The sequence below is a fragment of the Mesoplodon mirus genome, assembly GCF_964341445.2.
Source record: "Mesoplodon mirus genome assembly, chromosome: 8".
Classification (NCBI taxonomy): Eukaryota; Metazoa; Chordata; class Mammalia; order Artiodactyla; family Ziphiidae; genus Mesoplodon; species Mesoplodon mirus.
The window spans coordinates 110,653,257-110,666,921 of NC_138984.1; the positions used below are offsets into that span (position 1 = coordinate 110,653,257).

Below are 13,665 nucleotides of genomic sequence, written 5' to 3' on the forward strand. Positions count from 1 at the left end.
GTAAGAGTTATTTAAAAATCTGGTAGAGGAACTCCTGGCATCTAAGTAGAGACATGCTCGACTTGCACTGAAGCCATAGCGCTTGTCAGCTACCATGGAATTCTCTCTACTGTGCCACCCTCCAACTTACAGCCATAATATTAGTGTTTTATGAGGCTATTGCAGTGATTAAAGGTCAATATAATACATGCTATTTTTGAGCAGTAAACTCCTACAAAGCTAATGATACTTCCAAAACTTTCGGCCATTCATTTGGAGAGAACGCACCGCTCTCCTGTTCTCTAGAAGGAAAACTTTTCTTTGAGTTCTCATGGGATGCTCAGTCTGGAATGACTTGGCACGTGGCTAAGTTCACTCCTATTTGCAGTGGACATTAACAAGTCTCTCTGAGCATCACAGGCATGATGTCCATAAAACTACTTGAAAATGTCTTAGTTGGTCTGAAGCGTGGTCAGTTTCATTAGGCCAGGGTTCCAGTTCCAACTCGATATAAATCTGGGAATTCGGTGGTCTCCACCAAAGCACAGAAGGGAAATGTCTTTCTCTCGCAAACTCCCTCCCATGATGGCCTCGTCACCTGAGGTTGAATCATCATGCCGCTTCTCACTGGCTGTGTGACTTCTAGCAAGGAACTTAACCGTCTCTAGCCAATTTCCTCTTCTATGTAATGGGGAGAATCGTATTTCCCTCTTCGGTTTTGTGAGGCGTAACTGAACAAGAACTCAGCAAATGGTCATCTCCTTCTTCACCTCCCTCCCACCTTCCGCCTTCCTACCGGAAGAGGCTTCTTTTCTGGTTCTCCCTGACGCTGCGGTGCCCTGAAAGGAGCCTTACCCTTTTCCTGAGGTTCTTCCCGTCATGCCACGTGTAGGAGGAGCCGCTGGAGTATTCGCTGCAGGTGCTCGAGAGAGACAGCTCGCTGCTGCTACAGCTGCTTCGAGGACAGAGATGACCATGGATGGCAACCCCCAGGCCAGGGCGTTTCAAAGCAGGGGTTCCTGATTTTGTGTTCAGCTGGCACTCCTAAAAAAAGCAGGACAGCTCTCAGCTAGGACTTTGCTAAGGGAGAGAGGAAATACCAGCTCAGCGTCATAATGAGGTAGGAGCGAATACAACCCTGTGGTTAGAAACACAGACTTTGGGGTCGACAGACTAGGGGTTCAAATCTTGGCTGTGACTCTGACTGACATGCCTGGGAAATGATTTAATCTTTTAGAGCTACATTTTCTTTTAAAAAAGTGAATAATAATAATTCCGTGCACTGTTTAGGGTCACTGCAAGGACCAAGTGAGTTTCTAGATGAGAAGCGTACAGCATAGGATCTGGTCTAAGCAGGTGCTCAATTATTATGAGCTGCCGTCATCGTTAGGCAGAAATATGACACTGGTAATGTCCCATTTTATCCAGTCATACTGGTTAAAGAATCAGATCAATATCAAGACATGACTTTAATGCTACAAAAGGAAGAAGACAGAGCAGCATCTCTGGCTTAAGGGTTCAAGAGCATGGGCCCTGGACTGGAGTCCAGCAACCTGGCTCTCAGGCTACAAGTGCCACCAGATATGAGATATTGAGAAAGAAAGCATTTAACTTCCACGGATCTTATTGTCTTCCGGTGTAGGGTGGGACAGTTCTACCAGATTACTCTTATGATTCCTATGGCTCTGATAACATCATTATAAGTCTGGGATCAAATGCCCAGGAAGCCATGTACTGTAATGGAACACCAAACCTGGGAATCATGAGGCTCTGTTGTATAGATCCTAGGACTTTTCCTATCAGTTGGCTATCCGAATGGTTAAGATTCTCACATCAAACAGATCTGGGTCCCACACAGAAGGATCCAAGCAGTTAGAATTCTAGTGGGTCTGCATAAGGCACGGGTGACAAAGCTGTAGACACCCCAGAACATCTTGACAGCCACATTATAGGCCCCTAATGTAACAGATGAAGCTCCACTAACTGGACAGGCTAAATTAATTTAGCATCCCGATCACAAGAATGGACTCTCTCCATTACAGTCTCATTCCTGTCCCCTATCTAGAAAAGCTTTGTCTCAGAAACTCATTGATGGGAAACCATCTGTCTTTGTGTCACTGGCAGAATGGCTAAGTCTCTTACTTGTGCAATTTACTGACACTTTATGGGTGCCTTTAGTACCTGGGTACATATCACTGTTCTCCAAATGCAATTCCAACTGACGATGACTAAACACCAGCTTGGGGAAGGAAGGTAATGCTGTTCTGGGAGCACCCGTGGTCAATAGGAAACCCCTGCATCAGTACAGAGGGCATGTTTAATCTGCTGTCTAATCAATATCCATAATGCTTAATAATGTTAGATTTTCAATATCAGGCGTCTGCCTTGCTATCGATACTTCATTTTGGCTGCACAATAATCTCTTTAAGTGATCTGAAAATGCCAAGGAATTTTACTACTCTATTTTTCCCCCTGAAATTTGGCTCTAAATATCACTGAAAGGAGAAAGTCGTCTTAAAATCCAGCTTTCAGCAATATTTATTGATTTATGACCTTACTTACTGCCAGATGTCACTTAGTTAAGGGGAGTTCATGTTTGTATCTCAACAACTATCCTCTGCCAGTGGTCCCAATGCACTGGAGCACGATGCAGTTAGGACTCAGCCATGGCACACACATCTGGAATATGCCCCGAACAGACTTTCAGAAATATCACATCATGAGCCACTTCTACTTGTGTGTCTTCTGTTTTCTCCATCCCATTCTCTGATATTTTGCGGTTTGGCTCAGCAGCGTGGTGGTTTTTATTTAGGACTACCTCTGCTCTGGAACTTGTGTCTACTATCCAGAGAGAGACTGCATCCGTGTCCTTTGAGGCCATCCGATCTAAACTTCTCCCATGGCTTTTCTCACACCCTGCACAGGTGTCAGTCACCGTTTATATTCTACCTTGTCCCAAAGTACTGAAGCTTATACGTGATTTCTCTCTGTCTTTCCTATCTATACCTTCCCACCTCACCTATCAAAATACTGTCTATTTTTACAACTCATTCCCAGGCCTCTTTTTAACAAATAAGCTTCCTTGCCCAGTTGTCACACGTGTGCACCTCCATACAGATGTCGGATTAAGAGGACAGGACACTAGAACTCAGAAGATGAGCTGGAGGAGGAAGGCATTGTTGCCTCTCCCTTGACCTTGAACTTGAGATGCCCAGATGTGATGGAGGACATGGTTGGGAGGTGGGGAAGGCCCATCAATGTCATGTGGGGCAGGCAGGGCTGGGGTAGCCATGCACAGAAGTGTCCTCTAAGCCGGGCTTTTCATCCTTTCATGGGCACATAAGTCATCCCAGATCTTGTTAAATACAGATTTTGATTCAGTAATTCTGAGGTGGGGTCTGAGATGTAGTATTTTAAGAAATTCCCAGGTGCTTTGATGCTGCTGGTCCAGGGCCTGTGCTTTGAGTAGAAAGCCCCTAGCCTAGGAGGAGCGAAGAGAGACGATTACCTCTCATGCGGATTACTTGGTAGCAAGTTGTGTATCTCACAGTGTGACCTGGGCTGTGCTGAGCAGGATGAAAGGAGTGGTGTGAGCCCTCTCTTGGAGCAGTGTACTGGGGAGGGTGTGTGTGTGTGTGTGTCTGTGTGTGTGGCGGGGTGATTACAGAGTAATTCTTTGCCAAGAAGAGGAAGGGGCGAGTCCTCTCTACTAGGAAAGTCTCCCACCTTTCCCTGACCTTGGGCAATCAATGTTGGAATTTAATAAGGGACCCAGCATCTCTGACATCATGGCTGAAAAGTGAGCTCCTCTGTCCTGAAGTTTCTTCCCTCATCAGCACATGATTATCATGTAGGATTACCTGCTCCAATAAATAACTGTTCTGTGATTGAGCGGTTGAATCCCAAGGCCACTTATAAGGGTTAAATCCTGGCTCTCTCACTGGCTAACTCTTTGACCTTGGGAAAACTATTGAACTCCTCCATGCCTCAGTTTCCTTCTTTCTAACTGGAGATAATGAAAGCACCTAGCACATAAGATCAACGTGAAGAGTGAAGAGCCGCTGCCCATTAGTAGTAGTTCGCTTAATGATATTTAGTAATTATTAGTAATAGTAAAACTTAGTAACTGTCAGGTTTTACTACTATCACTAAAAATGTTTCTTTTTTAAATATGTGTGTGTCTTGGTTTTTCAACAAAATTATACTTTATAGCCTCCCTAAGGGACCATGCATTACACTTCTTAATGTGCCATCATGGTCTTACACATGGGCGCTGTGATGAGAAACAGCCAGAAGTGGGTGTGCTTTATTTCCACAGGTCACTGATGTGACCTTCTGTAGGGACACACCAGTAGACACTTTTCTCTATTCTCATTCTCCATCTTCACCACGTTCTTCTGTGGCCGTGGCATGCGGCCAAATACTTAAGAACGCGAGAGGGCTAAAGCAGTGGAGATCTCGTCATGGCTCCAAACTGTTATCAGGTACTGTGTTATGTACATTTTATATATTATCTTATTCAATCCTCACTACAACTCTCAGAAACAGAAAAGAAATATCATTTTTTCTCATTTTCCAGATGGGGAAGCTGAGGCTCTGAGGTGTTAAAATCTTGTCCAAGGTCACCCAGTCAATACAACATTCTGATGTCAGGCCCAGGTCCCAGCCACTATGACATAGCTCCAAGTAAGGCCCCTGACAATAAGCAGAACTCCTGCACGTATATAGACTTCCTTCCAAAACATCCTCCTGAGAAGAGTCGTAATTAGTAATAGATAATGATTATTATTAAAATTCTTCTTTGCCACAAGATGTATGTTGGTTTCCGTTGCAACATTATCTTAATTGTGTTGACTTAATTGGCAAAGTATACCGTTTACACTATTCAAAGTGTCTTTTTCCCATAGTGTATTTTAGATTACCACCTTGAAGCACTCATATGCTTTAACATCCTTACGATGAGAAATGCAATACAAAATCCATAATTTTCGTTAAAAAAAGGAGAGAGACGTAGAGAACGAAGGCAAGGATTTCTTGGATAAAAACTGCAACTTAAAAAATTCCTGATCTTAAGGCCATATTATAGATTGGATGCCATTAAGGTCTTCAGGAATGTTTAAAGTGACAACATTCCACTGACATTTAATTCCAATCTAACTTGAGAATATTTACCTTCGATATAGACTCTCCTAGCTACACTTATAAAATTATACAGTAAAATAAAAGGCCAGTTATCCACAAATGGCCATCTGTCATTGTTTTCAGCCTAACATTTTTCATTATATATTTATTTGGCTCTTGTGTTTTTCAAGATACTTTTTTTATGTCAATGAGAGTTAAAAACCACGCTGGTTAAAGTTTTGCCAAATAAGCACAAAGATAACCCTAGCTAAAGAAAAAAAAAGTACAGACCATGAATTTTTAAAAGTTCATACATAATATATCATAAAAGTAGGATGAGTAATATGGGACATGGGCTTTAATAAAAAGCTCCTTGGCCATTTCTCAGAGACTTTGAGATGTAATCAATACCCAAAAAGGTATCTTGGGGACGAGGCAAGATTTATGATATTTTTGCCGACAGTGACACTTTCTGCTTACTTCATCAGCTGGGGGACATGATATTGAATTGCAGAGAACACAAGAAAGGAAAGTATTTTTAATCTGCCTGACAATGCTTCAAGGGTGCGCTTTATGGTTCACTTGTGACATCATTTCTGATGGAAGGAAGGAAAATAACAACCTGAACAAGTGTCCTGAAGGCGACAGGGAAACTCACGTGCATTTCAACATCAGTTCGTGAGTGCGTCAGACTCCGGCTTCTTTCCACATCTGAGAGCAAATCCCCGGTGGAAAGATCTAAGATGCGGGAGTGAAGTTTCTGGGTAAAAACAGGCAGAAATTTTGAATAGTGTTGATTTAATTGTTTGTTTCAAATCTTGCCTTGGACAGGTAAATCTCAAAAGAGTTGACATTTCTAGATTAGATAACATATCCTAACTCAAAAAAGTTTATCTGAGTTTATCAGTGTTCTATATATACACACGTGCAATTACACATTATAAACAATAATCACACTTTCACAGTCTGTCAGTATGTGTTGGAAAATAAGTAGTAAGGAAAAAGAAATAGCAAGAAAAATGTGAATACCCCAATACACTTATTGGCTTTTGATATTAACATTAAATTAACTTTTGATATTCACATTAAAAAGCACTCACCATGTTAACCTTATTATGTTGAGTAGTGGTTAAAATCTGAGCAAATGATTGTAAAAGTGACCTTATTTCTAAACAGCACTGATCTTGTGAAATCTTCCCTTGAACACATTTTAGCTCAAAGTCATTAATGTCATCTGTTAGGAACAATTAATGTGAATAGAAAATAATTGCATCAGGGATCTGGGGACTTGGGAGGGCTTTGTGCATTAATATTCACATGCCATTCGATTATATACTCAATTCTTTATTTCAGCTTTGCTTGGGTGGCCTGCTAAACCAGGGACAGTTCACTATATTAATCTTTATCCTAATTACTAAGGCTTTTCTGTAGATATTAAATTTGATCTTTTTAATTGCAAATACAATAAAACTCGTGATTTATGTCTAATGTTTCTGCTAGGCTGATGACATTTTAAAAATGGTACTTACAGCCTGGTTTGTCTTGGTTACAACTTTTGTGACTTCAGACACTAAAAAATCGAATTGAATAAGTAAATAATGTGGCTGAGATGCCTCCCTCACCTCTGAAAAGTTTTTCTATTCCTTTTCCTCCCAGGAAAGGCCTTGCTGCATACTGATGTTGATCTGGGAAATGACTAGTTCTCTGCCAATAATTAATGCTAGGATCATCTTAGCATGCAGGGGTTGCCCAAGGGTCACTTTGTCCCAGCAGATCCACCATGTTGTCAGCAGGGCTGTGAACTCCACTAAAATGAGCCATATTTACTGTTCCCCATTTGACTTCCTTCAGGTTGAACTCGTGTGAAAGCCCTGTGTACCTGGTTAGTCACTCAACAAACATCTATTCAGCACCCACTGAAGGATAAGTACTCTGGTAGCATTGTGCTGCATCCATCTGCAGGAATAAAGGCAGGTTGTTTTTTTTTTTCCTGCTATGGATCAGTTCTCCTTCTTATCAGTAGAGCTTAAAATCATTTGCTTCAGACTTATACTCTTTTTTTTTTTTTTTTTTGCGGTACGCGGGCCTCTCACTGTTGTGGCCTCTCCCGTTGCGGAGCACAGGCTCCGGACGCGCAAGCTCAGCGGCCATGGCTCACGGGCCCAGCCACTCGGCGGCATGTGGGATCTTCCCGGACCGGGGCACGAACCCATGTCCCCAGCATCGGCAGGCGGACTCTCAACCACTGCGCCACCAGGGAAGCCCCAGACTTATACTCTTGCTTCTCTCAATTTGTGTTTGTGGAGTTACTTTGACCAAAAAGAACATAAATCCTAGACATCTGGTTTTCCATTATTTTGAAGATTCTAATTTCTCCAACAACGCCAAGACATCCATAGGTAACTAGCGCCAGGATGTGGTTTCTGCACGATATTTATAATCCTCATCCCGAGCTCCCTCTAGAATCAAAGATCTTTTAAGCCCCAGGATGTGTCCCACAACGTGTCATACTCAGTAAGTACACGACTGATGCTTGCTGCAGTCCCTAAAGAAAACGATGTCTGTGCTTGCTCCACCCACACACAGGGTTTAAGGACTGAGAGAGCGCCAAAAGAACGATAACATTCCAAGACTTGAGAACACAGTTATCCACGTGCAAAGAGTCAAAGAATTCATGGGGAATGACAGTCAACAAAAGAAATGATGAGTTTGAGTGGTATATCATGTGACTTGGGGGAAGAGTCCTTATAGATTAGATATCTGACTTCTTATGCAGTTCATGGTTACACGTCTGACCAGATATATGACGTCATCGTTTTGCTTTCTGCATGCAGATGTGTATATATAAACCCATCCTCCTAAATGAGGTTATAGTTTAGTTATTTTTATTTTTTTGCTGTACGCGGGCCTCTCACTGTTGTGGCCTCTCCCGTTGCGGAGCACAGGCTCCGGACGCACAGGCTCCGGACGCACAGGCTCAGCGGCCATGGCTCACGGTCCCAGCCGCTCCGCGGCATATGGGATCCTCCCAGACCGGGGCACGAACCCGTATCCCCTGCATCGGCAGGCGGACTCTCAACCACTGCGCCACCAGGGAGGCCCATATTTTAGTTATTTTTATGCAAATGGTCAGTTCTCTCCATTGAAATAGGTAAAGTCATGAAGGAGAGGAGACAGATCCTTGGGCAAGGGGACCTGAGTTTCAGCCCGAAGGCACAGATTTTACCAGATCTCAGGATGTAACTGAACCTCTTTGTCTCAGATTCCTTGCCTGTTACAAAGGGATGGAAGAAGCTACTTAACCTACCTCTTAGGTATGGAGAGGTACTGCCATAGTCAGAAAGGATAATAAATAAGATAGTACTGTGAAATTTACACAGTCTTATACCAATTAATTGTCATAACTGAGAGTTGGTAATTTCTTTTTTTTATCATCTTTATTGGAGTATAACTGCTTTACAATGGTGTGTTAGTTTCTGCTTTATGACAAAGTGAATCAGCTATACATATACATATATCCCTATATCTCCTCCCTCTTGTGTCTCCCTCCAACCCTCCCTATCCCACCCCTCTAGGTGGTCACAAAGCACCGAGCTGATCTCCCTGTGCTATGCGGCTGCTTCCCACTAGCTATCTATTTTACATTTGGGAGTATATATATGTCCATGCCACTCTCTCACTTCATCCCAGCTTACCCGTCCCCCTCCCCATGTCCTCAAGTCCATTCTCTATATCTGCGTCTTTATTCCTGTCCTGCCCCTAGGTTCTTCATAACCTTTTTTTTTTTTTTTAGATTCCATATATATGTGTTACCATACGGTATTTGTCTTTCTCTTTCTGACTTACTTCACTCTGTATGACACACTCTAGGTCCATCCACCTCACTACATATAAGAGAGTTGGTAATTTCTTAAATGCTAAGGTACAAAGGAATCATTTGTTGTTATAGTTTACATGTATGTAAGGAGAATAAAAACTGACTTAGAGGAAAATAAAATCTACTTCTGTGTTAAGGCTGTAGGTAAGAAAATAAAAGGTAAATATCATCCTTTCACATAAACATCCTTCATGGTTAAGTAACCACAAAAGCTCACAATACCATTAGGTGTTATACTTTTATAATAAGAATTTTTATGAAAGGTTTGTATTTTCTACATATACATATATAATAAATAAATTCTCATAGAGAGAGGGAGAGAGAATATTACTTTTCAAACTGGTGTTGTGATGTTATGTGGCCTTAATTCAGGTAGAATATATACATGAGGAAATCAATTAAAATCATTGACAGAGTATAACTGACAGGAGAGTACCCCTGCCTCTTCAAGGAAGTCCACCTGCTTAGTTTGAGGGCAAATTCACTATCACATGACTACCTACCTACAGTTCATGTATACTGAATAAGTGTCCATTCAGATAAAGTCTCCCACCTGAAAATTTTCAAACTTGAAATCTTTAGCCTACAAATCTGGATGAATCCTGGATCTGACTCGGACATGATTTTGTGTGTGCGTGTGTGTGTGTGTGCGTGTGTGTGTTTAGACACGAGAGAGAACAATATTACTCATTATAGATTTGAAATTGACCTCACATCACTTCTTATACTATCTCAGTAACTGAGATTTCACTTGGTCTTAGAGACTCCCAGCCTCACACATTCTCCAACTAGAGGCCAGTGAGATCTTTTCACTCAAATGCTTCCTTTCATGGGAACTGTTCACCCCTCCCTTCCTGCCAGACTGGTTTCACTGTCTCTAGAATGGGCCCCTCTCACTTCTGAGCTGGTGCTTTTGTCCGTCTGCCTATAGCACACTCTCCCTGCTCCTGCCCACCTGCCTGAAACCTGCTCACTATTCAGGACTGCACTGAAACCTGCCTGTAGGGTTGTCTGTCATCTCTAGCTCCCAGTGGATTCCTCACCCAGATGGATTACGGCCTCCATCATTTTGGCCCTTTATCTGAAGTGCGTAATGGCTGAATTGCTCCTGTATTGCAGGGGCTATTTCCCTAATGGGGTGACCAGCTCCATGAGAATGCAGGCCAAGCCCTCGATTTCTGCTTTGTCCCTGTGGCAGGGGCTGGCTAGGTGTCATGGAACCCATTCCCTCTTCCCTCTAGCCACACAGCTGGACTACATTTCCCAGCATCCTTTGCAGTTAGGTGTGGCCATGTGACAGGGTTAGTTCCAGCCAACGGGGTATGAGCAAAAGTGATATCTGTCCTGGCCCGGGAATATCTTCCACATGCGGTGCTCCACCCTCTTTCCCCTTCCACCAGTTTGATGCAGCCAACTCAGCACAGCAATCACAGAAGTCACGTGTTGAAGATGGAGCCAGCAGGTAGGAGGAGTTTGGATTTCTGAAGTCAATGGAAAAGAGCTGCCCTGGGACCAGAAGTACCTCTTCTGGACTTTCCACAAGAAAGAAACTTAAACTGGGTTTGAGCCATTAATCATTTGGGGGTTTGTTTGTTATCAGGATTAATATTAACTGGCTGATGTCACCCTTTTCTGAGATAAGCACTCTAGAGCAAACAGAGCAGTCACTAAATAAAGACGCACATACACACATAAATTCCTATGCACACATTATGTATATACACACATTATATACACATTCAGAGACACATATTCACACATGTATTTTCAGCTTCATGGAGAAGAGGCCTACTTTGTGTCACTATGCAGGGGCAGGGGTGAGGGGTTGTGTGACCAGCCATGGTGTACATCAATCCACAGTCAGAACACATGCCTCACAGCAGAGTAAGACACCATGGTCAGCTTTGGGGACCTGGCAATGCCAGAGCAGCCAGGGCCAGAAATACAAGTTGGGTTAATAATTTTTGGTGGATTACTCTGCCTTCAGTCAGCCAGCTCTATTTTCTATTTTACAGTTTTGAATCTGTAATTCAAGGCCGAGAAGGACTGCACCTGAGACCAGCTGTGCATCACCTGGTGGGATGGAGGTGGAGTGGCCCCTTTCACAGTAGCCCGGATGGCTTTGCAGCTCTCCAGCTAATGATGGCGGCCGAGACTGAGACCAAGGTGTGCCTGGCCTTTCAGGGTGGGGCTGGAGGGCCGCTTTGCCATTTTTTGTTTCTCTCCTCACTCACGGAGCTGCACTTCTTCACATGCTTAGTGAAGGCTTGTTGCATTTAACAGAATTCTGCCTTTGGAGTTTTGCTCAGTACCGAGACGATGTCACGACTGGAAGGCAGTGATTGCTGAGGCCAGGGTGACACTGAGTCCTTATTTAGTGACACAAGGTGAGGTTAAAAAGCAGATTATCTGAGAAATGTGGGTAACGTGGGAAACCATACTGGAAAAACCAAGTGAAATAGGGTGGAGCAGCTTTTGTATTTATTGATGTACTCCCTAAAGTTTGAAAAGGATGGTGTGAAGTTTTTCATTTCAGGGTTTCAGACGGAAAGAGGAACATACAAAAGGGATTGTCTAACCATCGCTCCCTTATCTTCATTCAGATATGGTGAGAGAATTAAGCTAATACCATAATCATGCATACAATTACTCTCCCCTCTAACTAAGAAAACCAAATACCTGTAAAAAAGAAATTATGAGAGTGAATATGGCATATATCTGATTAATGGACACTACCAACATGGGTCATTTAGGTTCAGCCACAAAAGGTGAATGTGAATTGGTGTTTTTAATCTGATCTGCTTCAATCCCCCTGATTTACTCAAGCTTGGTAGATGCTACAGTACCAAGGTCCTGAATTCTACCCTGTCCTGTTTTATATTCTCTAGAGTTCTTTCTGCCCCTTGTGGAAAAGGTCTCCAAGTCAGACGGGATGGCTTCTCTGCCCACAATTCTTGAAGTCCTATTTTATTAATGAAGCGATGAGTTCTGCTATTGCCAAATGATCTAGGGCCCAACCTTCTTTACCGACCACGTTTCCCTGAATTCTATTCCTAATGCCCTCTACCACCCATCAGAAGGTATTTTTCTACTCTCAAAAAAGTTCATGGTAGGGTATTTAGGAGTGGAAGAATTTCTTGGGATTTGCCCACTCACCATTGGTATCTTTAGCCATTCAACCCTCTCCCCAAGAGACACAATACCAGCAGCTGCCCCTGGTCGCTTCTCGTCTCGGAGCCTAGGCTCAACTGCTCTTGCCCGTTCCCCTGCTGAGCGCTGCTGCTCTCACTGCTCTGTCTTGGCTGGTGGCTCATTTGTACTTGACCTTGTTTAGGAATCACCCTTCCTCACAGATCTAGTTGTAGGAAAAATGGGGCGTGAGAGGATGGTCACGTCCTAGGTCTTGAGTGAGTCCCTGGGGGGGGGCACCAAGGGAGGGTCCTTGGCTTCGTGCAGGAAAGAATTCAAGAGCGAGCCGTAGTAAAGTGAAAGCAGGTTTATTTAGAGAGGTACACACTCCATAGACAGAGTGTGGGCCGTCTCAGAAGGTGAGCGGCAGCACTGAACTATGGGTGGTTCATTTTGACGGGCTGGGTAATTTCACAGGCTAAAGAGTGGGAGGGATGATTCCAACTATTTTGGGGAAGGTGCAGGGATTTCCAAGAATTGTAGCATCACTCACTCTTTGGCCTTTTATGGTTGGCCTCAGAACTGTCATGGCGCCTGTGGGTGTGTCATTTAGCTAATGCATTACAGTGAGCGGATGATGAGGCTCAAGGTCCACCGGAAGTCAAATCTTCTGCCATCTTGGGCCTAGTAGGTTCTAACCGGTTTTTGTCGTATCCTGTCCTTCTTAATGTTGTGTCATTCTTTTAATAGTTGTACCCTGCCCCCTTCCTCCCTGTCTCATTGTGGCCTGGATCCTAGGCTGATTTCTTGGATGAAGAATTTACTGCTTCGTCAGCTGTGGCTTTGTTGTCACAATGTCTTGCCTCCACCTTGGAGATCTGACCTCAACTCACAGCTTCCGGAGAGCTTCCTAGAGCCCCACCCCTGCTCCCTCAATTCAGCCCATGCTGGTCCCCAGGCAGTGTGTTTCATCCCCTTTTATCCCAGCACAAAGGAAGCAAGTCTGGAGTACGTAGTTATGAAATCCTTTGAGCATCTTTGGATTTTGCCAATTTCATGGCTTTTCCTGTGAGTTCACCTTTCTTGGATATCCTCTGTTACAGGGGTAGAAAACATGTGTGGTGGATTTGGTATATATTTAAGAGACTTGTTCTAAATATGGCTTGAATTAGACATCTCCAAGTGAATAAGCCTTGTTCCTTCTGTTGGGTAATAAGGCAGTTTTCACAGGTATGCACAAGGCTCTGAAAGGAAGTTCAAGGAAATCTCCTAAAATGACTCGAAGCCTGATTAAGATAATTTTTCTTTGGAAGCTTTACTCCCCAGATGATCATCCCCAAACCCCCCAAGTTTTATCTTTCTCACACACTAGACTTACATTTTTATTTACATCTTGCCACACTCAGAAATGTGATTTTTCATCAGCCCTTCCAAACCCCATCAAGAGATATTGTGGCAGACCCCTAGTTCACATTTCAGAGGCTTCATTCTGTTCCATTAAGAATTTATTATAAAACTGAACATTACATAACTGTGTATTATGTAACTGAGTATTATAT

The 13,665-nt window shown here is 43.2% G+C and overlaps 1 protein-coding gene across 3 annotated transcripts in view; it reads right to left on the reverse strand.

Annotated features, from left to right (window-relative positions):
- NCKAP5 (NCK associated protein 5) overlaps positions 1–13,665 on the reverse strand; it is a 1,070,192-nt gene that overhangs the window by 107,802 nt on the left and 948,725 nt on the right. For all 3 annotated transcript variants that reach the window (XM_082630802.1, XM_082630801.1, XM_082630803.1), the window contains exons 11-12: positions 5,759–5,860; positions 835–1,023 (exon numbers count right to left, since the gene is read on the reverse strand). In XM_082630802.1, the coding sequence (XP_082486928.1) occupies positions 835–1,023; positions 5,759–5,860 (291 nt within the window). The remainder of the gene's footprint in view (positions 1–834; positions 1,024–5,758; positions 5,861–13,665) is intronic.